Below are 26,663 nucleotides of genomic sequence, written 5' to 3' on the forward strand. Positions count from 1 at the left end.
AAGTACTCTATACCATTTTTCATTTTTCAACCACCGATAACAACCAACACCTTTTGATGATCACATTTGAACCCAGCCAGACAGAAATAGGTACACACTAAAGGTAAAAGAAAGAAAAAAAACAAGAGAGCAGAAAACTGAAAAGAGATAGAACATCAAGTAAGACCTAGGGATTTCGAATACCCTCCCTGTCTATGTAGAAATTAACCTAGGAATTTATAGAACTTTGACTCAAAGCCAGTAATCCACTGGCTTCAACAACTACAAAAGAGAGCTCTACAAAATAAAGCATTAGAGCATCTCCAACCTTACCCCATTTCTCCAAAGTACATTTTTTTTTGGTCAAAATGTGGCTCCAATGTTCCCTCATTTTCTCCCTCAAAATAGGAGATGAATAGTGTTACTCCAAATTTGGAGTGACACTATTTATCCTTACTTTATTATTATTTTTATCATTTAATTATTTTAATTTATCTCTTTATATATACCTAATTATATTCATGTAATATCTTTATAATATTAATTTTATATATCTTAACTTTTGCGTATAATTTTGATAAATTAGTTTTTGTGCATTTATTATTTTTTACATAAAATTATAAGTTAATTTTATTATAAGTTATAATTATACAAAAAATATATGATCATCTCAAAAAAAGAATGGTGCAAATATAAAATATTAGATGTTGCTAAAATTGAAAGGATATAATAATTTAATATTAAAGATAGAAAAGAATATAAAATAAAATATTTTTTTGAAAAAAAAAATAGAGTATAGTTGGAGTAATTTTACTTTACTTTATTTTGGATGAGAAAATGGAGGCAAAAGACGCTTCGATGTAGGTAACATGTCCACGAGAGAGTGAGATGACTATTAGAGGACGATCTTCCACGTCAAACTAAGAATACAAAATTCCTAAATTACCCCTGTAAGGATGACTAAGAGGTGCTAAGCTACAACTTCTAAATAGTAGGAATACGAGAAGTTTTATTGTGTGATTTAGACATTAGTTGTTTACACAAATCACATTAATTGGTTATACTTTTTTTGTCTTATAAATTTGTGTGAACCCTAATTTTATATTTTTGGGTCCATAAAAATGTGTCAATAACTATGAGATAAAAATACTCATGGCACTAGTACCAGAAACAAAATAAAATTTTCCATACTAATATATAAAGCCGAAATAGCAAACCGCACAAAAACAGTCGGTGTTTCCTTTCCGGCGCCCGGTGCTCCTCCTCTTACCTCCGGTCTTCTCCGGTTAGGTAATTCTTTCTTTGCCTTCTTTTACCTACGTATTAGAGTTTAATTTGACTGATTTTGTTAGTGTTAAAGAATTTTGAGAGTGTTAGGATTTTGAGAGAAAACTGGAATATAAAGATTTGTCTTTTGATAAACAGATGAATTTTGCTGGTATAAAAGGTTAGCTAAACAAAGAGAGGTCTTAAATCTGTGCAGCTGCTAAAAATCATGTCATATCACAAAATTGCAATTCAAATCTAGGTAAAAGAGCTCTTAATTATGTATGATTCATTGAAGGAATTAGAAGTAGGGGAAATTAATTTAGAATCGATGAGTGTTGATTCAGAAGGCTGTGTGCATCTTTGATGTAATTATTTTTGAGAGAAGGAATTACATTTTACTATGTTTTTTAGATATCTGAGAAGGTTCCATCAATTGGGCTAGTTGATTTGCCTATCTCTGCTTTAAATTAATTGGTATACTTTGATCAATCCAAAGTAAGTCATGGTTGGATGCAGGAATTATGGTGCAATGGTTTGGTAAAAATGAGCAACAAAAATGAAGAGAATCTTTAGATGTGAAATATGTGGTGCAATGGGTTTATTTCAGCAGGAAAAGAGTAGAATAGTTGAAGATAAGAAAGAAAATCTGAAGTATTTGCAGAATCTTTTTGCATTGTTATAGAGGTTTCCAGTAGTTGATCCCTGCTGCTATTTGGTTGGAAAGAAATCTAAGGTACTCTGAGGGGAAAAGGAGAATGTAATTAGCCTTTAAAAGAGATGCTTTGTTTGTTGTTGCTAACTTTGTGGTGTAGTGTCACAACCCGGATTTCCCACCCTCGGGAGTCGTGATGGCGTCTACTAATGTGAGCTAGACAATCCAATCCTTTACACTAATTACTCCATTATCCAATTAATTCTTTTTAACAGATATAAAGAGATAACGTATAAACAGCGGAATATTTAATTAAGCGGAAGAAAAACAATAAAATATCTGATTCTGTAGCTATTACAACTACTTAAACCTTAATCACCCAAAACCTGGTGTCACAGTGTCACAGACGGTCTAAGACTGCTAAATACAAGGTCCGAGAATAAAAGACACTGTTCCTTAAGCAAAAAATGAAACAAGAAATAAAAGATAGATGAGACGCAAGGGCCTGCGGACGCCTGCAGGTCTACCTTGGATCTCCGCGTGGACTGAAGGTAGCCTACAACTACGGTCCAAGAGCTGCTCCGGGATCTGCACATAGTGCAGAGTGTAGTATCAGCACAACCTACCCCATGTGTTGGTAAGTGTCTAGCCTAACCTCGGCGAAGTAGTGACGAGGCTAGGACCAGATCACCAAATAAACCTGTGCAGTTATATAATATACAACGAAAAGTAAAGCAGGAGTAAACAAGTAAAGATGGGAGGGGGAAACATGCTTCGGGGAATAACAGGTAAAAACAGAATATCAAGAGAACTATAAAGGAATCAAAATCCAACCACTAACAAGAGTAGGGAAAACAAAGGCAGATTTCACTTTCTTTTCACATCTTGTTGCAGGCGTGCAACCCGATCCCATTTCCTGTATCTCGTGGTAGGCGTGCCACCCGCTCCCATTTCATGTATCTCGTCGTGGCAGGCGTGCCACCCGCTCCCATTTCATTTATCTCGTGGCAGGCGTACCACCCGCTCCCATTTCATTATATCTTGTGGTAGGCGTACCACCCGCTCCCATTTCATTATATCTTGTGGTAGGCGTATCACCCGCTCCCATTTACAAGCCAACAATAATCACAAGGAATCCCGTCAAGGGAATAATAATATCAACAAACAATATCCCAGCAAGGGAGAAACAACGATAACCAAATTTGTTACAACATCTAACTACCTCAGCTATAACCAAACTTGTTACCACGCCTAACTACCTCAGCTATAACCAAACTCGTTACAACATCTAACTACCTCAGAAATAACCAAACTTGTTACAACACCTAACTACCTTATCTATAACCAAACTCATTACAACATCTAACTACCTCAGCTATAACCAAACTTGTTACAACACCTAACTACCTCTGCTATAACCAAACTCGTTACAACATCTAACTACCTCAGTTATAACCAAACTTGTTACAACACCTAACTACCTCAGCTATAACCAAACTCGTTACAATACCTAACACAGAGAATCATCAACCTAAACATCCGTAATATCAATTAAGAATGCAATGCAAGGGAACCACAACTCAACAATAGCCCGGCAAGGGGGCAACATAATGTTCGCTTCTCTTTCTCACTTTTACTTCACAATTCGTTATACAACTTGAGCCAACGCTCCTCAATGTTCATAGGTCACAATTCTTTCCACAACTTTACACAACAAATAGAAATCTTCACCAAGACATGAATAACACAACGAAGTCATGAAAATCACAATATAAGACCCACAGTCATGCTTGACACCAACGTATAGATACTCGTCACCATGCCTATACGTCGTACTCAACAAGAAGCAAATAGCAAATAGGACACAACTCCTAATCCCTCAAGCTAAAGTTAGACCAAACACTTACCTCGATGCCACAAACACAATACACGATTCAACTATAGCTTTATCCCTTGATTTCACCACCAATTCGCTCGTATCTAGTTACAAATTACTTAATTACGTAAATAAACGCTAATTGAATCAACCCCAATGCATGAAAATGAATTTTCTAAAGTTTTACCCAAAAAGTCAAAAATCGCCCCCGGGCCCACATGGTCAAAACCCGAGGTTCGAACCAAAACCCGATTACCCATTCCCCCATGAAACCCAAATATATAATTTGTTTTGAAAGCGGACCTCAAATCGAGGTCCAAATCCCCGATTTTTGAAAAACCTAGGTTTTACCCAAAACACCCAATTTCCCCATGAAAATCATTGATTTTGAGTTGAAATCATGTTAAAAGATGTTAAGGAGTGAAGAAAATGAGTTAAAAATCACTTACCAATGTTTTGGAGAAGAAAGGTTGTTTGAAAAATCGCCTCTTATGTTTTTGGGGTTTTGAAAAATGAAAAATAACTGAAAATCCCGTTTTAATATACCCCTCTCAGACCCCCTGTGCGGACCGCACAAAATCAACCGCGGCCGCACAGCTCCTATGTGGACTGCAGTGACATGCTTTAGTATTTTGGTCATAACTTTCTCTACAGATGTCCAAATTGTGATTTCTTTACCTTTCTGGAAACTAGACATGAAGGGCTACAACTTTCGTTTTTGAATCATCTCAAAATTCCTTGTAGATCAAAAGATATAGGCTTCCGAAGTCTGACCAGTGAAATGTTTTTCACCGCGGACCGCACAGAATCTAGTGCGGCCGCACAGGCTCTCACCGCGGTCCGCACAAAATCCAGTGCGGCCGCACAAGCCCCTCCGCGGCAACATTCCTTTTTGTGCGGACCGCACTGGTCTGTTCAGAGGCCTTCCACCTCTCTGAACCTGCAACAACTATGTTTTTAAGCCTAAGACATTCCGGAACCTAACCGAAACTCACCTGAGCCCTCGGAACTCCAAACCAAGTGTGCATACTAACTCAAAAACATCCTACGGACTTATTCGTGTAATCAAATCACCAAAATAACATTATGAACATCGAATTAAACCTCAAGATCAATGAAATTTCTCAAAACTTCTTTAAACATCAAATTTTGCATTTAAGGTCTGAAACACGTCGAATGGATTCCGTTTCTTACCAAACTTTACCGTCAGCACATATAAGTCATATTGAACCCGTACCGGGCTCCGGAACCATAATACGGGCCCGATAACAATGGTTTCAAATATTAATTCTTTTCCTTATTTCTTAGATGATTCAGTAAAACAATTTCTTTCAAAAATTGATTTCTAAGGCTTGGGACCTCGGAATTCATTTTCGGGCATACGCCCAAGTCCCATATTTTACTGCGGACCTTCCGGGATCGTCGGAACATGGATCCGGATTCGTTTGCTAAAAATGTTGACCAAAGTCAATCATAATCAAACTTTTAACTCTAAAATTTCTATTTCTCATATTTTCACATAGAAGGCTTTCCAGATATAGGTCCGGACCATGCACGTAAATCAAGGTGGGGTAAAAGGGAGGTTTTTAGGCTTCGGAACGCTGAATTCAGTGAACGGACATAAAAAGGAAAAAGATGTGAACGGACATAAAAACCATGCCGCAAATCCTCCACCTCTAAAACAACCGTTCGTCCTCGAACGGACATAAAAAGGAAGTACCTGAGTCGGGAAAAAGATGGGGATAACGGCTCCGCATATCGGACTCGGACTCCCAAGTTGATGCCTCAGGAGGCTGACCTCTCCACTGAACACGAATAGAAGAAAAACTCTTCGATCTCAATTGACGAACCTGCCGGTCTAGAATAGCTACCGGCTCCTCCTCATAAGACAAGTCCTTGTCCAACTGGACAGTGCTGAAATCTAGCACGTGGGAGGGATCGCCGTGATACTTTCGAAGCATGGACACATGAAACACTGGATGCACGACTGATAAGCTCGGCGACAACGCAAGTCTATAAGCCGTCTCTCCCACTCGATCAAGAATCTCAAATGGGCCAATGAACCTAGGGCTAAGCTTGTCCTTCTTCCCAAATCTCATCACGCCCTTCATAGGCGACACTCGAAGCAATATCTGCTCACCGACCATGAATGCCAAATCTCGAACCTTGCGGTCGGCATAACTTTTTTGCCAGGACTGAGTTGTACGAAGCCTATCCTGAATAATCCTGACCTTGTCCAAGGCATACTGAACCAGATCCATACCCAACAACCGAGCCTCTCCCGGCTCAAACCATCCAACCGAAGACCGACACCGCCTACCATATAAAGCCTTATAAGGAGCCATCTGGATACTCGACTGGTAGCTGGTGCTGTAGGCAAACTCTGCTACAGGCAAAAACTGATCCCACGAGCCTCCAAAGTCAATGACACAAGCTCGGAGCATATCCTCCAAAATCTGAATAGTCCGCTCGGACAACGCTGTGCTCAACTTAACCCGCGTGCCCAACTCTCGCTGAACTGCTCTCCAGAAACGTGAGGTAAACCGCGTGCACACCATGAAGACGAACAATCTCCCGGATATAGATCTCAGCTAACCTCTCGGAAGAATAAGAGACTGCCACAGGAATAAAATGCGCTGACTTGGTTAGCCTATCAACAATAACCCACACTGCATCGAACTTCTTCTAAGTCCGTGGGAGTCCAACAACTAAGTCCATAGTGATCCGCTCCCGCTTCCCCTCAGGAATCTCAATCTTCTGGAACAAACCACCAGGCCTCTGATGCTCATACTTGAACTGTTGACAATTCAAACACCGAGCCACATATGCAACGATGTCCTTCATTCTTCTCCACCAATAATGCTACCGCAAATCCTGATACATCTTAAAGGCGTCCAGATGAATAGAGTACCTGGAACTATGGGCCTCCTCTAAAATTAACTTTCGGAGCCTATCCCCGTTAGGCACACAAACTCGACCCTGCAATCTCAAGACTCCATCATCACCTAAGGTAACCTGCTTAGCACCTCCGTGCTGCACCGTGTCTCTAAGGACACACAAATGGGGATCATCATACTGCCGATCACGGATACGCTCCAATAAAGAAGAACGGGCGACCGTGCAAGCTAACACACGACTGGGCTCAGAAACATCCAACCTCACGAATTGAGAGAACAAAATCGCACGACAGGCAAGAATGAATGTGAAGTTTTTCCCAACTCTGTAGCCTCTGGGGGATAAATACAGACGTCTCCGTACCGATCCCTCAGACTCTACTAAGCTTGTCTGTGAACTGTGAGACCCATGTAACCTAGAGCTCTGATACCAACTTGTTACGACCCGGATTTTCCACTCTCGGGAGTCGTGATGGCGCCTACTAATGTGAGCTAGGCAAGCCAATCCTTTAAACTAATTACTCCATTATTCAATTAATTCTTTTTAACAGATATAAAGCGATAACGTATAAACAGGGGAATATTTAATTAAGCGGAAGAAAAACAATAAAATATCCGACTCTTTAGCTATTACAACTACTTAAATCTTAATCACCCAAAACCTGGTGTCACAGTGTCACAGACGGTCTAAGACTGCTAAATACAAGGTCCGAGAATAAAAGACACTGTTCCTGAAGCAAAAAATGAAACAAGAAATAAAAGATAGATGAGACGCAAGGGCCTGCGGACGCCTGCAGGTCTACCTTGGATCTCCGCATGGACTGAAGGTAGCCTCCAACTACGGTCCAAGAGCTGCTCCGGGATCTGCACATAGTGCAGAGTGTAGTATCAGCACAACCTACCCCATGTGTTGGTAAGTGTCTAGCCTAACCTCGGCGAAGTAGTGACGAGGCTAGGACCAGATCACCAAATAAACCTGTGCAGTTATATAATATACAACGAAAAGTAAAGCAGGAGTAAACAAGTAAAGATGGGAGGGGGAAACATGCTTCGGGGAATAACAGGTAAAAACAGAATATCAAGAGAACTATAAAGGAATCAAAATCCAACCACTAACAAGAGTAGGGAAAACAAAGGCAGATTTCACTTTCTTTTCAGATCTTGTTGTAGGCGTGCCACCCGCTCCCATTTCACTGTATCTCGTGGCAGGCGTGCCACCCGCTCCCATTTCATTTATCTCGTGGCAGGCGTGCCACCCGCTCCCATTTCATTTATCTCGTGGCAGGCGTACCACCCGCTCCCATTTCATTATATCTTGTGGTAGGCGTCCTACCCGCTCTCATTTACAAGCCAACAATAATCACAAGGAATCCTGGCAAGAGAACAATAATATCAGCAAACAATATCCCGGCAAGGGAGAAACAGCTATGACCAAATTTGTTACAATATCTAACTACCTCAGCTATAACCAAACTTGTTACCACACCTAACTACCTCAGCTATAACCAAACTCGTTACAACATCTAACTACCTCAGCTATAACCAAACTTGTTATAACACCTAACTACCTCAGCTATAACCAAACTCGTTACAACATCTAACTACCTCAGCTATAACCAAACTTGTTACAACACCTAACTACCTCAGCTTTAACCAAACTCGTTACAATACCTAACACAAAGAATCATCAACCTAAACATCCGTAATATCAATTAAGAACGCAATGCAAGGGAACCACAACTCAACAATAGCCCGGCAAGGGGCAGTATAATGATCTCTTCTCTTTCTCACTTTTACTTCACAATTCGTTATACAACTTGAGCCAACGCTCCTCAATGTTCATATGTCACAATTCTTTCCACAACTTTACACAACAAATAGAAATCTTCACCAAGGCATGAATAATACAACAAAGTTATGAAAATCACAATATAAGACCTACGGTCATGCTTGACACCAACGTATAGATACTCGTCACCATGCCTATACGTCGTACTCAACAAGAAGCAAATAACAAATGGGACACAACTCCTAATCCCTCAAGCTAAGGTTAGACCAGTGTTATAAATAGCGCTCGCCTTAGCGCTAATAGCGTGAGGCGAGGCGAGACGAGGGTGTGTCGCTTCAGAGCTTCTGTTGCGTTGCGATTTCAAATAGCGCTCGCTTCAGGGTTTGTGGTGTGAGGCGACTGTGTGGCGAGTAGCGACTGTAGCGTCGCTATTTTTAAAAAGAAAAAAGAGAAAGGGAGAAGACTTAAGTCGGGAATTAGGGCTCGATCTTTTTCACCTGCGAACAAAAAAACTTCAGAGATTAGGGCTTTTCACCTGCGAACAAACAAACGGTCTTTTTCAGTCTTCTTCTTCATCATCTGGCTTCATCTTCTTCAAACTTCAACAGCCAAAAAACAGAGTTATGCTTCTTCTTTCTTCTCTTCTTCTTTCTATTTTTTTTCTTTTGTTTTTTGTCGACAGAAACAGAGCCAAATAGGTTCTGTATTTGTGCTTCTTTCTTCTTCTTTTCTTCTTTCTTCTATTTTTTGTCGACAGAAACAGAGCCAAATAGGTTCTGTTTTGTGCTTTTTTGTCGAGAAAAAACTGAGGCTTTTCTTCTTCTCTTATTTTTTTTTTGCTCTGTTTTGTCTTCTTCTTTATTTGCTGTTTTTCTAGAGGCATCATAATCATTTTTGTTCTTCTTTCTTTGCTATTTCCAAAGGCAGAATCAATTTTTGGTTTTGCTCTGTGTACTGTTTCGAAACTCCAAAGGCAGAATCTTTTTTTTTGCTCTATTTTTTCTTCTTCTTTATATAGTAGAATTAATTGCATATTGACTTGATAATTTTTGTCTATAAAACAGCGTTGAAATGGCGCCATCCAATAATACTAAACGAGATATAGCTTGGAATTATGCTATACAAGGCTCGTCAAGATTCATAATTAAATGTGTGTTTTGTCAAAAAACGTATAATGGTGGGATAATTCGTCACAAGCAACATTTGATAGGTGGATTTAATAATGTAATACAATGTCCCCTTTGTCCGCCTGAGGTTAGGGAGGAAGTAAAAGCATTTGTTGAAAAGAAAAATATGGTAAAAACTCAAATGAATTATGAAGCATCGGTGAATCTAATTGATGAAGATGATGAGATGGATGAATAAGGTGAAATGGGACCTCCCCCCTTAAAAGGCCCTCTCAATCTAGTGGGTCATCCACGGCACGTACGGTGGCAAAAGGCCCTCTCAATCTTTATTTCTCGGCAAAACAACAAGAAACGGGAAAAAGTGAAGAAGGTTCAGGTTTAGAAGCCAAGAAGATTTTGAGGGATCGCGCCGTCAGTGCCTTTGCATCATGGATGTACGATGCAGGACTTCCTTTCAACTGTGTCAACTACAAAACTTTTGATAAATTCATTGAGGCCGTAGGACAATATGGCCCAGGAATGAAGCCTCCTAGCTATCATGAAGTTAGAGTAACTCATCTTAAAAAGGAGGTGAAGAAGATGGACCAAATTATTGAGGAGCATAAAGTGGAATGGAACAAGTTTGGATGTTCCATTATGATGGATAAATGGACAACACAGAATGGAAAAATGATCATAAATGTGTTGGTGAACTCTCCAAGAAGGAGTGTTTTTCTTGAATCTCACGATGCTAGCAACTCTTCTACGGATGGAAGCAAAATGTACAGCTTGTTTAGAAATACTATTGATAAAATTGGAAAGGCAAATGTTGTACAAGTTGTTACAGATAATGCTAGTGAGAATGTTAGTGCGGGGAAGATGATGGAAGCTATCTATCCAAACATTTATTGGACTCCATGTGCTGCCCATTGTATCAACTTGATGTTTGGTGACATATTCAAGGAAAACCCATATGCTTTAGGTAACTTTAATATAGTTGTCTTTAAAGCCTTTAACTTTATTTATACTTATGTCCTATCCTATTAAGTATTAACTATAAAATTGTTATTGTTACTTTTACAGTTTTCATTAAGGCCGTCAAGGTATATGCTTACATCAGTCAGAGGCCGTTGTTGTTGAATTTGATGAGGAAATTCACAAAAGAAAGAAATTTGGTTAGACCGGCCAAGACTAGATTTGCAACGACTTTCTTAACTTTGCATAGCTTTTACTTGCAAAAGGCAAATTTGAGAAAGCTAGTTCTTTCGACTGAATGGAAAGATAATAAATATGCAAAGGAAGCTGCGGGGAAAGAAGCTGCCAAAGTTCTTATTGCTCCATCATTCTGGAATGATGTCGTTCGGGCTCTTAAAGTTGGTGGTCCTTTGATTAGGGTGCTTCGTATGGTGGATGGGGAGAAAAAACCACCAATGGGCTATCTTTATGAAGCTATGGATAGAGCCAAAGAGAGTATTGCAGCATCATTTGATGGAAATGTTAGGAAATATGAGAAAGTTTTTGAGATAATTGATACCAGGTGGAACAATCAACTCCATCGACCTTTGCATACAGCAGGCCATCTTCTGAACTCGGGATTATTTTACAAGAACACTAGTGATGAAACTTTGGATTCAGAGGTGTGGATTGGATACCATGCATGTCTTGAGAAGTTGATCCCTAATTCAGCGACGATAGATCTAATAGGGGAGGAGTTTGGTAAGTACTCACAAGCAGATGGCCTATTTGGTTTACCGGTTGCCATTAGAGCCAGAGACAAAAGGTCGCCAGGTAACTAACTTTAATATAGATATCCTTATAACTTTAATTTAATTTATTTGATTTATACTTATTAACTTTTAAAACATTTTTCTATAGTTGAATGGTGGAAGCAATTTGGACATCAAACTCCAAACTTGCAAAAGTTTGCCATCAAAGTATTAAGCCTAATGTTAGCGGAAACATAAAAGAAAGAACACAAGATTTAACGTGGTTCAGATCAAAATAATCCTACGTCCACCAGAGAACAGTTGCCTTTTTAATATTAACAAAGGAAGGGGAGAGTTCCCAATTACACTTAAGAGAATTTCTCTCTTAACTCTCTACTCACTACAATGTGTTGTATTATTTTTGGGATGGTTTCTACAAATGAAGGAGTGCATCTATTTATAGAGGTAAAGATCTCCTCTTGATGTCATTGGTGACATCAAACTACCTCCTCTTGATGTCATGGGTGACATCAAAGGAGGAAGCTTCCTCCTAGCATCCACACCAACTCTTTCCACCAACTCTTCCAATTGGCATGCCATTGTTGACTAAACATAAACCAACACCTTCAATCTCCACCTTGGTTTGCGTTTCGAGCGTGCGTGTGAACAACTCTGGCCAAAACTTCTAAGCTTACTGGGCAACCCCGTTGTAAGAAACAAGAAGAATCAAACCATTGTTGAACATACCACCTCCACCTAACAACTGTTCTCTTCGGAGTTGCATCAGTTGATGCGCACCCCCGCCAAGTCCTTGCAGTGTGCAAACTTAGCGAGTGAGACTATCTTGGTCAACATATCTGCAGCATTATCGTCTGTGATAACCTTCATGACCTTGATAGTTCCCTCTTCAACAACATCTCGTATAAAATGAAATCTGACATCAATGTGTTTAGTGCGCTCATGAAATCTCTGATTTTTCATTAGATGAATAGCACTCTGACTATCACATCTAAGAGTTGATTCCAGCTGAACCAAACTCAATTCCGCTACTAAACCTTTCAACCAGATAGCTTCCTTCACCGCCTCCGCTGCTGCCCTGTATTCTGTTCTGTCGTAGACAAAGCGGCAATCGACTGCAGAGTCGACTTCCAACTAACGGCACTGCCAACGAGGGTAAAGATGTATCCAGTTGTGGACCTTCTTCTGTCAAGATCTCCTGCATAGTCAGAATCTACATAACCGAGAATTGAAATACCTCCACCACTTTTTCGAAAGGTCAGACCAACACCAGAAGCTCCTTTGAGATATCTCAATATCCACTTGACAGCTTCCCAATGCCTCTTTCCTGGGCTGGACATGTATCTACTTACCACACTTACAGATTGAGCAATATCTGGACGTGTGCATACCATAGCATACATAATGCTACCAACTGCACTGGCATAAGGAATCTTTGACATATGCTCCACCTCATCCTAGGACTGAGGCATTTGTAACTCTGAAAGTTTAAAATGAGGAGCTAATGGTGTACGTACAGGCTTGCACGTATGCATATTGAATCTCTTGAGAACCCTTTCAATATACCTCTTATGAGAAAGATGTACAACACCGTCTTCTCTTGAAATCTCCATACCAAGGATTTTCTTTGCAGCTCCTAAATCCTTCATGTCAAATTCCTTACTCAACAGTTTCTTCAAAGCATTTATCTCTGTAATGTTGTTAGCAGCAATAAGCATATCATCAACATACAACAGTAAATAAATCATTGAGTTACCAGACATCTTCTTGTGATACACACAGCTATCAAATGCACTCCTTGAGAATTCATGTGTAGTCATGAATGCATCAAACCTCTTGTACCACTGTCTAGGGGATTGCTTCAAACCATACAAAGACTTCTTTAGTTTGCATACATGATCTTCTTTTCCCTCAACTTGGAAACCTTCAGGCTGATTCATATAGATTGTCTCTTCTAGATCACCGTGTAAGAAAGCAGTTTTGACATCAAGCTGTTGAAGCTCCAAGTCAAATTGGGCAACCAATGCTAGTAGCACGCGAATTGAGCTATGCTTCACGACTGGAGAGAAAATCTCATTGTAGTCAATTCCCTCCTTCTGACTGAATCCTTTTGCAACCAATCTCGCCTTGAACCTAGCATCTTCCACTTCAGGAATTCCCTCTTTCTTTCGGTAGACCCAGTTGCATCCAACCGTTCTCTTCCCCTTTTGTCTTTTCACTAAGACCCATGTCTGATTCTTGTGAAGAGACTCCATCTCTTCAGTCATGGCTAACCGCCATTGTACAGTATCCTTGCAAGAAGTTGCTTCAATATACGAGGAGGGCTCCAGATCCTTAATCTCTTCTTGTGCAGCTACAAACGCATATGCAATCAAGTTTGCTTGATCTATAAGGCGTTCCGGTTCTCGTGTCTGCCTCTTCTCCCTCCCCTTTGCAATTGTGTATGGTTCATTGACAGCAAGTTCTTCAAGGTCTACATCTTCTGACTCATCTTTAACCTGAGTCTCTTGATCCTTTTCCTTGGCAAGCTCCACCGGAAGCTCCACCTGCTCGTCGTTCTTGTTTCCTGAAAACTCCACGGAAACTTTACGGGGATCAAGTATAGAGGATTCATCAAAGGTGACATCTCTACTAACTATAAATTTGAGTAAAGACAAACACCAAAGTTTGTACCCTTTTACTCCATCCACATACCCTACGAATATGACCTTCTTAGCCCTTGGTTCAAGCTTTCCTTCATTAACGTGATAATAAGCTGGACACCCAAATACTCGTAAGTATGAATAGTTAGAGGGTTCACCTGACCATACCTCACCTGCCGATGCTGGAGATCGATTGACAATATGAGCAGCAGTGTGAACTGCTTCAGCCCAAAATACTTTGGACATTTTGGCTTGTAGGAGCATACAACGAGCCTTTTCAAGAAGAGTTCTGTTCATTCTCTTGGCAACTCCATTCTGCTGTGGGGTATGCCTGACAGTCCTATGTCTTGAGATCCCATGAATCTTGCAGAATTCATTAAACTCTTCATTGCAAAACTCCAAGCCATTGTCTGTGCGAAGATACTTGATTTTCCGCTCCATTTGATTTTCAACCAAAATCTTCCACTCTTTAAATGCTTCAAAAGCATCACTTTTTGCCTTCAAAAAATACACCCAAACCTTTCGTGAGAAATCATCAATAAAAGTGAGAAGATACCTCTTTTTGCCCTTCGATGGAAGTTTAGAGGGACCCCATAAATCTGAATGGATGTAGTCTAGCACACCTCTTGTCTTGTGTTTGCCAGTGCTGAAGCTGACCTTCTTTTGCTTCCCTAGAACGCAGTGCTCACAGAAGTCAAGTGTGCTGATCTTCTCACCTTCCAAAAGGTTACGATTGCTCAACATCTCCAGTCCACGTGCGCTCATATGACCCAGTCTCATGTGCCATAGTCTTGCCTTGTCATCATTAGATAACTGCACTGTAGATGCATTTGCAGAGCCAACAATGGTGCTTCCGGCCAATGTGTAAAGGCCGTTCTCCAGCTTGCCTTTCAGCATGACTAAAGAACCTTTAGTCACCTTTATAGTTCCTGCTTCGCTCATGTACCTGTAGCCTTGTTCATCTAGAGTACTCAAGGAGATCAAATTCTTCTTTAGATCAGGAACATGACGGACTTGTGTAATAGTCCTCACGACTCCATCATGGCAGCGAACCCGAACTGAGCCAATGCCAACTATTGCACAAGTTGCATTATTGCCCATTACTACGGTTCCTCCACTTTTCTCATAGCTGCTAAACCAGTCTTTTCGGAACGTCATATGCAGAGTGCAAGCAGAGTCTAACACCCATTTGTTTCTATAACTACTATTATTATTACACGATGTTGTTAGTACATAATCATTATCAAAATCATGTACCTGTTCAACTGTGGATGCACTCGCCTTTTCCTTGGACTTTGACATTGGGCAGTCTCGTTCAAAGTGCCCCTTCTTGCCACAACCCCAACACTCTGTATTCTTCTTGTTCACACGAGACTTTGATCTGTGCTTTGATTTGCTCTTTCCCTGTTGGCTAGTCCGGCTTCTCACAAAGAGCCCACTTGCCTGGTCATCTCTATCTCCTTCAATGTGCCTCCGCACATCACTAGAGTTAAGTGTCTGTCGCACTTGCTCAAGCTTGATAGGCTCCTTGCTATACATCATTGAATTCTTAATATCACGATATCCTGAAGTCAATGAAAATAGCAAAGCACATGCAAACGTCTCCTCCTCCTTTTTAATTCCTGCAATCTGTAAGTCCATGACAAGTTTATTGAACGCATCTAAATGATCTTGTAACAAAGTACCTGACCCCATCTTAAATGTGTGAAGACGCCGTTGTAACAACATCCTTGTTGTCACTGATCGGTCTTGGTATAGCCCTTCTAGCTTTTCCCATAACTGTTTGGCCGTCTCTTCGGTACCCGTACTCACTTCACAAAGCACGTTAGGTGCAAGGGATAGTTGGATTGCACTCAATGCATCCCCTTCAATCTTCTCCTTGTCGGGAGCTGATATACTTTCCGTCAATAGCATGGATTGAACCTTCCCTCCGCAGTAACGCCATCATCTGGATCTTCCAGATATTGAAGTTGTTGCGTCCACTGAATCTATCAATTTCAAACTTTATGGAACTCATCTTTGCTTGTTCTTCCTCCTTGGATCGTTAAAGAATCTTGTTGCTCTGATACCAATTGTTAGCGGAAACATAAAAGAAAGAACACAAGATTTAACGTGGTTCAGATCAAAATAATCCTACGTCCACCAGAGAACAGTTGCCTTTTTAATATTAACAAAGGAAGAGGAGAGTTCCCAATTACACTTAAGAGAATTTCTCTCTTAACTCTCTACTCACTACAATGTGTTGTATTATTTTTGGGATGGTTTCTACAAATGAAGGAGTGCATCTATTTATAGAGGTAAAGACCTCCTCTTGATGTCATTGGTGACATCAAAGGAGGAAGCTTCATCCTAGCATCCATACCAACTCTTTCCACCAACTCTTCCAATTGACATGCCTAAACATAAACCAACACCTTCACCTAACTTGTAGTGCATCTGGATGCGAGAGAAATTGGAGCGTATTTGAGCATGTAAGAAGTAGATTTATTAGATTAATATATTCTATATTGTATTATTATTAGTATTTATTAATTAATCTAAATAACTTATCCGCAGATTCACTCCAAGAAAAGGAATAGGCTTGAGCTATCGCGTCTCAATGATCTAGTTTATATTAAATACAATAGAACATTGAGGCGACGTTATGAAGCTCGCGATACCATTGATCCAATTATGTTGGACAACATTAATGAGGCAAATGAATGGTTAACTGGAGCCCCCCAAAATCATGAAGATGACCAAGTGTATGAAGGAGATGATCTTGATTGGGGTACTGTTTCTATGGCCGTTGGAGTTGAGGAGAATATCTATGGACTTAGAGCGAATTCTTCAAGTTACAAGGGAAAGGGGGTAGCAAGTTCAAGCCGGTCCCTAATTGATGAAGAGTCCGAGGATGAAGAGGATGATAGCCAATATAATGCTAACATTCATGAAGTTGTAGAATTTGAAAATCTTGAAGAAGAATAGATGTTGCTTGTTTTAGATTAGACTTTAGTTTATGAATCTACTATGAGTCTATGACTATCTATTGAGTCTTTAATTTTTGAATGATATATTTATTAATATATTATTGTTATTGAGTTTTTAGTTATATGTATATAATATTTTATGTTTTTGTATAAATTGTCGCTTCACATCAAAAAGGCGAGCGCTTCGCTGCGCGCCTCTCGCCTCAGTGAAGCGGGCCCTTGTCGCTATTTGTCGCCACGCGCTATCCAAAACACTGGGTTAGACCAAACACTTACCTCGATGCCACGAACACAATTCACGATTCAACTATAGCTTTACCCCTTGATTCCACCACCAATTCACTCGTATCTAGTCACAAGTTACTTAATTACGTCAATAAACGCTAAATGAATCAACCCTAATACATCAAAATGAATTTTCTAAAGTTCTACCCAAAAAGTCAAAAATCGCCCCTGGGCCTACATGGTCAAAACTCGAGGTTCGAACCAAAACCCGATTACCCATTCCCCCACGAACCCAAATATATAATTTGTTTTGAAATCGGACCTCAAATCGAGGTCCAAATCCCCAATTTTTGAAAAACCTAGGTTCTACCCAAAACACCCAATTTCCCCCATGAAAATCATTGATTTTGAGTTGAAATCATGTTAAAAAGATGTTAAGGAGTGAAGAAAATGAGTTAGAAATCACTTACCAATGTTTTGGAGAAGAAAAGTTGTTTGAAAAATCGCCTCTTATATTTTTGGGGTTTTGAAAAATGAAAAATAACTGAAAATCCCGTTTTAATATACCCCTCTTAGACCCCCTGTGCGGACCGCACAAAATCAACCGCGGCCGCACAGCTCCCATGTGGACTGCAGTGACATGCTTTAGTATTTTGGTCATAACTTTCTCTACAGATGTCCAAATTGTGATTTCTTTACCTTTCTGGAAACTAGACACGAAGGGCTACAACTTTCGTTTTTGAATATCTCAAAATTCCTTGTAGATCAAAAGATATAGGCTTCCGAAGTCGGACCAGTGAAATGTTCTTCACCGCGGACCGCACAGAATCTAGTGCGGCCGCACAGGCCCTCACCGCGGTCCGCACAAAATCCAGTGCGGCCGCACAAGCTCCTCCGCCGCAGCATTCCTTTTTGTGCGGACCGCACTGGTCTGTTCAGAGGCCTTCCACCTCTCTGAACCTGCAACAACTATGTTTTTAATCCTAAGACATCCCGGAACCTACCCGAAACTCACCCGAGCCCTCGGAACTCCAAACCAAGTGTGCATACTAACTCAAAAACATCCTATGGACTTATTCGTGTAATCAAATCACCAAAATAACATCATGAACATCGAATTAAACCTCAAGATCAATGAAATTTCTCAAAACTTCTTTAAACATCAAATTTTGCATTTAAGGTCCGAAACACGTCGAATGGATTCCGTTTTTTACCAAACTTTACCGTCAACACATATTAATCATATTGAACTCGTACCGGGCTACGGAACCATAATACGAGCCCGATAACAATGGTTTCAAATATTAATCTTTTCTTTATTTCTTAGATAATTCAGTAAAACAATTTCTTTCAAAAATTGATTTCTAAGGCTTAGGACCTCGGAATTCATTTCCGGGCATACACCCAAGTCCCATATTTTACTGCGGACTTCCCGGGATCGTCGGAACATGGATCCGGGTCCGTTTGCTAAAAATGTTGACCAAACTCAATCATAATCAAATTTTTAACTCTAAAATTTCTATTTTTCATATTCACATAGAAGGCTTTCCGGATATAGGTCCGGACCACGCACGTAAATCAAGGTGGGGTAAAAGGGCGGTTTTTAGGCCTCGGAACACTGAATTCACTTGCAATACAAGTGATGACGTCATCACATGTAGCATGGCTGATATTGATTCCATGCTAAATTTCCTGACTTCTGTAAGCAACGTGTAATCAAAATCTGTTTTACGTGTAACTATCCTCCATCATCATTCAGTTAGTGCTTGGGCATTTTCATTATGATATGTTATTTCTCATAAGTTTCCGGTACTTGACTTTTATTTTGTAATAAAGGTTTGCTCGTTTGCTTTAAAAAAAGAAGCTTGTTTCCCTGATGGTTTAATCTTTTTTGGTCTTATTTTTTCTTTTTTTTTTGTGTTTTTTCCCTTAATTTACTGAGAAGAGAGGGAGTATTTATTTGGAAAATTTTCTGTCTCCGGTAGGTTTTATCTCAACGGAAGAAGATGCATCAACCTTTGACTCTACATAGGCACCCTTTATGTGCTGATGTAAGTTCCTCACGTTAAATTGGAATCAGCAATCATCTTCTGCTTTTGGGGAAAATTTCACATAAGAACAATTGGGATCTCTACATTTTAATGTTATAGCCATATTTCAATTTACAACCAACTAGCCCAAAAATAATAGGCTAAGACTCAACATCCAACTCCAATAAATTCATGAAATTACTATTTAATTTTAAAAAAAGATTGCTCGAGCTTTTAAGTTAATTTTCGAATCATCAATTGTAACTCAAACATTAGTTCAACAAACCAAATCCATTTGAATGGTGAAAATTAGAATTTTTACAAGCTTAAATATATGAGTTTAGATTCTGCATTTGATTTTGTGAGAAATTTGGAGTGGTGGTTATTTAGAATTGTTAGAAATAGCATAAGGAGGTTGCATAAAAATTTGAGGTCATTTAATGGAGATTTGGACTGGTTTTGAACAAGAATTGCAACTGAAAATCGTGGAAGAAGTTTGTCTACAAACGCTTGTATAAAGGTGTATAAGATGAGTTTATACACTCATATACACTATTATACAAAAAAATGATTTCGTCTTCTTCCTTAAGTCTTTTCTGAAATTTAACTCAAATCTTGCTCAAATTTACTCAAAATCACTTCAAATTTGAATTTTGAACTCCTTTTGATATATTCAATCAATTAGAACAACACCCCATCCAAACAACTAACAAACTCAAAAAAACCTATTTTCGAAAGCAAAACTTTGAATAGCCTTCAATGGCGGACGTCTACTCTTCAATTTTCTTACATTGCTCTTACATTGCAACCAGGTGACACAATGGGAGAAGCAGTAATGACGGACAACCCCTTGAAGCATATGTAGAAGATGTGAGAAGAAAATAGAGTGAAAGCAATGGTTGTGAGAACACAAATTTAACTCCATAGCTTTTAGCAGCAATGGTCGTAAGAACACAAATTTTGAATTTGCTAGTGCTTTCAAAATATGTACAATATGGGCTAGGTCGGGTAAAACGTAAAAACATGGGCCATTTTTTGTTTTGGTGTGATGCCAAGTGTATTTTTTTTGTAATTCTTTCGTGCTTTTGAAGCACCAATTGCTCAATTCATTATGTCAATTTGTGGTCCAACACTTGCTGGGGTGTTTTCATTCCCTTTTCTTTTTCCCTTTGTTCTTTTGTGAATAGCCACTTTACTTCGGAGCACTGCATTTTGCAGGTTTTCTAGGTAAAGTTCTAATATAGCATCTGTGTCAAGGAAATTAGTGTTTATAAGATGTATATACATTCCTTGTGGAAAATTGATTTTAATGGCTGTTTCTTTGCATGTTGTTATACGCATTGACATGACATGTAGTCTTGACGTCATGATGTAGATCATAATTGCTGATTAGTTCAAGGTTTATGTGGTGCAGATTATAGAGGAGTTCCAGAAGTGTCACACGGACCACCCACTAGGAAAATTCCTTGGGCAATGCACGGATCTGAAAATAAAGCTTGACCGGTGCTTCAGGCAAGAGGTAAGGTTTCTTGCTTTACCTGTAAGGAAATTGTAATGATTTTGAAAATTCATCGCTAATGTTCCCCGTGTATGAGCCGATAAAAGAGATAAGACGTCCTTTTGCAGAAAGCTATAAAGAGAAAAGCAAATTTTGAGCAGAGCAAGAAGTTGAAGGAGAGGCTCCAGGCTTACAGGAAGGAAACTGCTGGCATGCAATCTTGACAGTGATAGGAGGTTTGTTTTCGAGACACTGTTATGCATTTCAACTCATGAACGGAAGTTTAGCGGCTGGGGTTGATTGAGGAAAGATTCGTGAATAGAATTGCCGCTTGTCTATTCTGATGTTTTCTTCGATCTCCAGTATTTAAGTCAGTTGAAGTGAAATAATATGTATAGACACAAGAACTGATTGATTATAAGAGCTTCGTATCCGACCATTCCATTTGGGCGGAGGTGGATCTGGGATTTGAACTCTATAGGTTTGAGTTTGGAATTTTACCACAACTCATTTGATTTACTAGGTTCGAAATCTATTATTTGTGCTTGTTTAGCGAACTTTTCAACACATGTAAAGGGTCTGAGCCAAAACTATTGGGTTTAGATGAATTCATATCATATACACCACCACTGTATCTGCGTGCCCGGGAAATGTCAAAATAAAAGTACTGAATTGATTGTGTGAACTGATAAGTGCACTAATTTGGTCCTTTTGAGTTTTATCTAACATTTCTATTATCTGTTTTTGAGTTTTGGAACGACAGTAGTATGGGGAAAGAAAAAGCAAATGCGAAGGATAAAGCTGTGCATAAGTCAATATTTTCCTCCATTCCTGGATTATGATGAACAAGTCCACTGTAAATAAATTGGTCTACTGAAATTTGTAAGCCAAGTTTCTTTGGAATTTTGGAGCCTTGAGTGCATACTCAAAACTCTAAATTTGTGTCGAGGACCAGTTGGACGAACAATTGCCATAATTTGTTCCGCAAAAAGGTATTTTAAATTTTCATAGTTTTGGTAGGATGACCCAATGTGGTCTTAAATGGACTGTTGCTGTAAGTTAAATGTAAGTAGTACTCCGTCTGTACCTATGAAAATAAAAATGTGAGTAGTATTCTTCCTGTTGTGGAACACAAAGGGGGAAAAGGGGAGAAAAAAGAAAAGCTCTAAAATTGGGAGGAGGTAAAAATGATTGTACTCTTACGATAAATGATTGTATTCCTTGGGTAATATGAAACGAAATGTTCAGACTTCCAGTTTTGTTCCCTTTTAGAAGTTAACTGCTGGTAGTAAATAAGCAACCCGTATTAGGGGCGAATTTGATTCGGCGTTTAAGATTTTAGCATTGATCAAAATTGTAATTTTAAAATTATGGTTTTTATCTACTATTTGTTATAGTATTAGTGAATGTTTACACCTAAAATTATGTTGTGCACTGATAGTACTGGATTCAAATGAGCGCCTCTGCCTTTGATCAGTATTAGTTCCTGGATTATTCTTCTGCTCAGTATTAGTTCCTGGATTCTTCTTCTGCTGAAAGAAGTTAAAGGGCACCTAAGCACCATATATCGGACAGAGTTGTGGCCTGTGGGTCTCCTAATTGGTTACTCTAATGTTTTTTTTCCTTCAAATTTTATTTAAGGATGCTTTAGCATCTTTACCCTTGTCCAATTGATACAATTTGACATCATGTAAAACAAATATGAAATCCGTAACCCATCATTTCAAGAGTATAATGAATTTAATAATAAGAATATAATGAATTCAATAATACAAATATTGTTATAAATATATTATATTATGGATGTTCATTTAGTACTCCGTTGTAAATAATCTTCCTGAAGAAGCTTATCCATATGGGACTCCACCGTAAATATGTTTATCTATTTAGTACTCTATTGGAAATAAGCTTCCTGAAAAAGCTTATCACTTCGGTACCCGATTATGGATAAGCATTACCCTAGGTAGAAGATTATCCATATCTGGTATAGTAGCAGCTTACACAGCAGCTTGCAGTAGTAGCTTACACAGCAACTTGCGTAGCAGCTTACACATCAACTTCCTTTCTTCTATAAATAGAAGAGATTTCAGTTCATTATGTACATCAGTTTGAATTCGAATAATATATCAGTTTCTCTCTATACTAGTCTTTACTTTACAATCTTTATTTTATAACACGTTATCAGCATGAGACTCTGCCATCTCGAGTAAATATTTTAAAAGTATTGAGGTAGGAACTTTCTTTTCCTAAATAATGTCAAATCTTTCTAAACTTGAATTTGTAGCCCTGGATATATCGGGCAAAAGCTACATGTCTTGGGTGCTTGATGCTGAAATTCATCTTGATGCGATGGGTCTGGCAGATACCATCAAAGACAAAAATCAGGCATCAAACCAAGACCGTGTCAAAGCAATGATATTCCTACGCCATCACCTTGATGAGGGCCTGAAAATGGAATATCTTACTGTTAAAGATCCAGTCATACTGTGGAATAATTTGAAAGATAGATATGACCACCTGAAGATGGTCGTTCTTCCACAGGCACAATATGATTGGACTCATCTAAGGCTACAAGATTTTAAATCTATCAGTGAGTATAATTCTGTCATGTTCAGAATTATTTCCCAATTGAAGTTATGTGGTGATAATATTACTGATCATGATATGTTGGAGAAAACTTTCACCACTTTTCATGCCTCGAATATGCTCCTGCAGCAGCAATATCGAGAGATGAGATTTAAAAAGTATTCTGAACTTATCTCACATCTTCTTATAGCCGAGCAACATAATGGGCTATTAATGAAAAATCATGAAAGCCGACCTACTGGTTCTTGTCCATTCCCTGAAGTGAATGAGACGAACTTCCACCAAGCTAAACGTGGAAAAGGTCGTGGCCCCAGTCGTGGTCATGGTCGTGGTTGGGAAAGAAAATCTAATCGTGGTAATAATAATGCACCAAAGAACACTCCTCACCACCAGCAGTGGAAAAGGAAGGAACAAAAGCATGAAGCGGCGCAAGCACCAAATGCAGAAAATGAATGCTATAGATGTGGAGAAAAAGGGCACTGGTCACGTACCTGTCGTACGCCAAAGCACCTGGTTGAGCTTTATCAAGCCTCCCTAAAGAAGACAGAGAAAAATGTTGAAGCAAATTTTATTTCTGAAGATAATTTAGACTTCATGCATTTGGATGTAACTGATTACCTTGCACTCCCAGAAGGAGAAACAAGTCATGTAATCGGTGGTGAATCTGTAGAAATGTAAATATTTTAATTTTTGTTATTTGTAATAGATAGTATGGTTATGTAATTGTTGTACATAAAGAAAAATTATGATTTGATAATGATGTTTAGTATAATATATCTTGTTTATGTCATTTTGAAGAATATGGATAACATTATTAGATCAACTTAAACTCTAGCAGAGTTTGCAAGAAATATACAACCACAAGAAGTGGATATATTTCGTATATCTCATTGTAATTATATTTTGTTAACTACCAGAAGTGATATATGCCTATGATCACCAGAAGTGATAATTTAGGCTTTCTATGGTTACAATTAAAGATAAGCTACATAAATATTCTCTATATTAAATGCACGCCTCGATTTGTTCCTGAAGTAGTAAATATTTTAAAAGAGGTTGAGGCATCACAATTTGATGTGATTAATGCGCATTCAGATAATTATGTTCAAGGATGAGAACTTTTGATAATATTAATCCATTCCCTGAAGTGAATGTGACAATACTAATAAGTCGGGTAAATATGAACGCGCTCTTGATGTGAATACATTACAATTCACCTCCAGAAGAGTTAATATAATTGAGTGAATATATACTCAATATTTTGTATTTTAAATTTGCTCCTGAAGAAGTAACACAATTGAAATTGCCTCCTGAAGTGGTAAAATATTATGAAGAGGAGTTTTCGTGTGCTTAAACAATTGTTTTACATTGTTTATTTGATTGTGATTTTCTCTCATGACACCAGCAGTGTCTGAACAATATTTGATAGTACAAAATGTATCAACAACTCCTGAAGAGCTAAATATTTGCCTAAAGAATACATGACACCAGTAGTGCCAGATAAATATTAGATTGTGGATAATAAATGAAGGCTCTCGAAGAGCTTATATACAAATATGTCATTCATATTATATGATTATAGTCAAAACATATGTTGTAGTAAACCTGAAGTTTACTAATACAAATGGCTATCATATTGAGACTACAAATGATTGGAAGATTGATAATCTTCATGTTTCCATAATCATAGGGGGTAAAATAATATGTATGTGAGAAGTTACCCGCCTTATTCTTTAATTTGTACTATATCATGTATCACAGTAAACCAGAAGTTTACTAAAGCAAAAGTTTATGCCATAGTAAACCAGAAGTTTACTAAGAGATAGCATATGACATGATAAACTTGAAGTTTTCATTTGCCATTTTTAAATGAGCTATTTGAGAATTCAGATAAACATATACTAAAGAACTAGAAGATTCTTCAGGAATTCTCATGTGTTGCTTGTTCTCATAATGAATTGATTATACCAGCTAAAGTTGGGACTAAGACCCCTGATTCTGAAATATATAAAAGGTGAATATGGGCCTGTTCACCTATCATGTGAACCACTTATAGGTGCATATATGAGATGGTTACATGTGTAATTATTGTCAACCTGCAATTTGGCATTTGGAATTGCTTTTCTCGATTAAGAGCATAATTTTCAGATTATGAAATCAAGACAGTTCATCTTGATAATGCTGGTTTATATCCAAGCTGGTTTAACATTGAATACCTCCAATTAATGACTAAACCATTGCTTATGAGAACAAAGCTTCATGTGTTGGTCTAAGATTTTCTAAATTGCATATAGCAGCACTTGTATGCATCAGATCAACAATATATGGTAAGTCCTCCCTTCACAATTGGTTTAGGATCAGAAACCAAATATTTTTACTATCTTTTGTTGCGTGGTATATGATTAATTTCTCTACCATAATATGCAAAGATATGTTTCCCAAAGATGATTGGGGATATATGTCAGTTTTTCTAACATTTGGGGGATGGAATAAACAGTTGAAAAATATGCTATATGAATCGAATTATCATGATCCTCACTTAGAAGATAATTCAAGTCGAATGCCAGAAGCATTTGCTGATCCAAAATTAAATATCATATTTCAGCTGCAAATGCTCCTATTAAAATTAAAGTCCTTGAAGGATAGAGTTTACTGTACGCATGAAGCGTGGTAGATCAATCGGTTCCAAAGGTAACAATCCTTGAAAAATAGTAGGAGCTAATGATCAAAATGAGGAGGAAATAAGCTCTAGAAGAGCCTACGACATAACATTTCATGAAACTCCCGAAAAAGTTCAGGTACATGAAAATAAAGAAAGTGATGAGATCTCCACAAGTTATGTCGCTTCGGAACTGACACAAAATGATCGTCGACGATATATTTAATACAATATAGTGCACAATATTGTAAACGATTGTGAGGATCGGACTAGCAGTCCAGACACTTGAAGATGTCATACCATTTAGATACAAGTCTTAACCTATATGACTTATTTGGCTAAATCTATATGAAGATCCTTGAAGGATTGAAAATGCCCGAAGCATATAATTCAAAGTCTTGAGAAATGTACTCGATCAAATTATAAAGATCTTTGTACGGTTTAAAGCAATCTGTGCGCGTGTGGTATAATCGCCTCAGTAAATATTTGCTGAAAGAAAGTTACATAAATTATGTTATTTGTCCATGTATTTTTATAAAGAAAATGTCATCAAAATTTGTTACACTTGCTATTTATGTTGGTGACATAAATCTTATTGGAACTCCGGAAGAGCTCTAAGAGGGTCTTAAAAATACTTTTACATGGACAAAGTGTACCCATTAAGTACACCAATGAATATTCAGTCACTTAAGTGAATAAGGATCCGTTCCAACCTCTAGAAGAGGATGAGGAGCTCCTTGGTCCTGAAATACTCTATCTCGGTAT

At 38.5% G+C, this 26,663-nt stretch overlaps 1 protein-coding gene across 9 annotated transcripts; it reads left to right on the top strand.

Moving 5' to 3' along the window:
* Positions 1-1,098: 1,098 nt before the first annotated feature.
* On the top strand, positions 1,099-21,335 carry LOC107783682 (uncharacterized). Of its 9 annotated transcripts, none has more exons than XR_012693491.1 (8): positions 1,099-1,269; positions 1,765-1,981; positions 9,524-10,547; positions 10,649-11,353; positions 19,111-19,176; positions 19,968-20,100; positions 20,570-20,674; positions 20,782-20,817. XR_012693491.1 is itself a non-coding variant. In XM_075217524.1 (6 exons), the coding sequence occupies exons 3-5, from the start codon at positions 10,019-10,021 to the stop codon at positions 20,653-20,655; spliced, it is 1,320 nt and encodes a 439-aa protein (XP_075073625.1). In that variant the 5' UTR covers positions 1,099-1,269; positions 1,765-1,981; positions 9,524-10,018; the 3' UTR covers positions 20,656-20,674; positions 20,782-21,335. The 9 variants fall into 9 exon arrangements, 2 of the variants coding, with proteins under 2 accessions (XP_075073625.1, XP_075073626.1); XR_012693494.1 differs by having other exon boundaries at positions 19,968-20,056; positions 20,782-20,816; XR_012693492.1 differs by having other exon boundaries at positions 19,968-20,097; positions 20,782-20,815.
* The last annotated feature ends 5,328 nt before the right edge of the window (positions 21,336-26,663 follow it).

This window comes from Nicotiana tabacum, chromosome 7, assembly GCF_000715075.1.
Source record: "Nicotiana tabacum cultivar K326 chromosome 7, ASM71507v2, whole genome shotgun sequence".
Taxonomy (NCBI): domain Eukaryota; kingdom Viridiplantae; phylum Streptophyta; class Magnoliopsida; order Solanales; family Solanaceae; genus Nicotiana; species Nicotiana tabacum.

Excerpts from the sequence above, each read along its gene's own strand:
- LOC107783682 (XM_075217524.1), top strand. The coding sequence starts at position 10,019 with ATGTACGATGCAGGACTTCCTTTCAACTGTGTCAACTACAAAACTTTT. Across the intron at positions 10,548-10,648 it reads GGAAAACCCATATGCTTTAG|TTTTCATTAAGGCCGTCAAG; the intron begins GTAACTTTAATA and ends TTACTTTTACAG. Across the intron at positions 11,354-20,569 it reads CAGAGACAAAAGGTCGCCAG|ATTATAGAGGAGTTCCAGAA; the intron begins GTAACTAACTTT and ends TATGTGGTGCAG.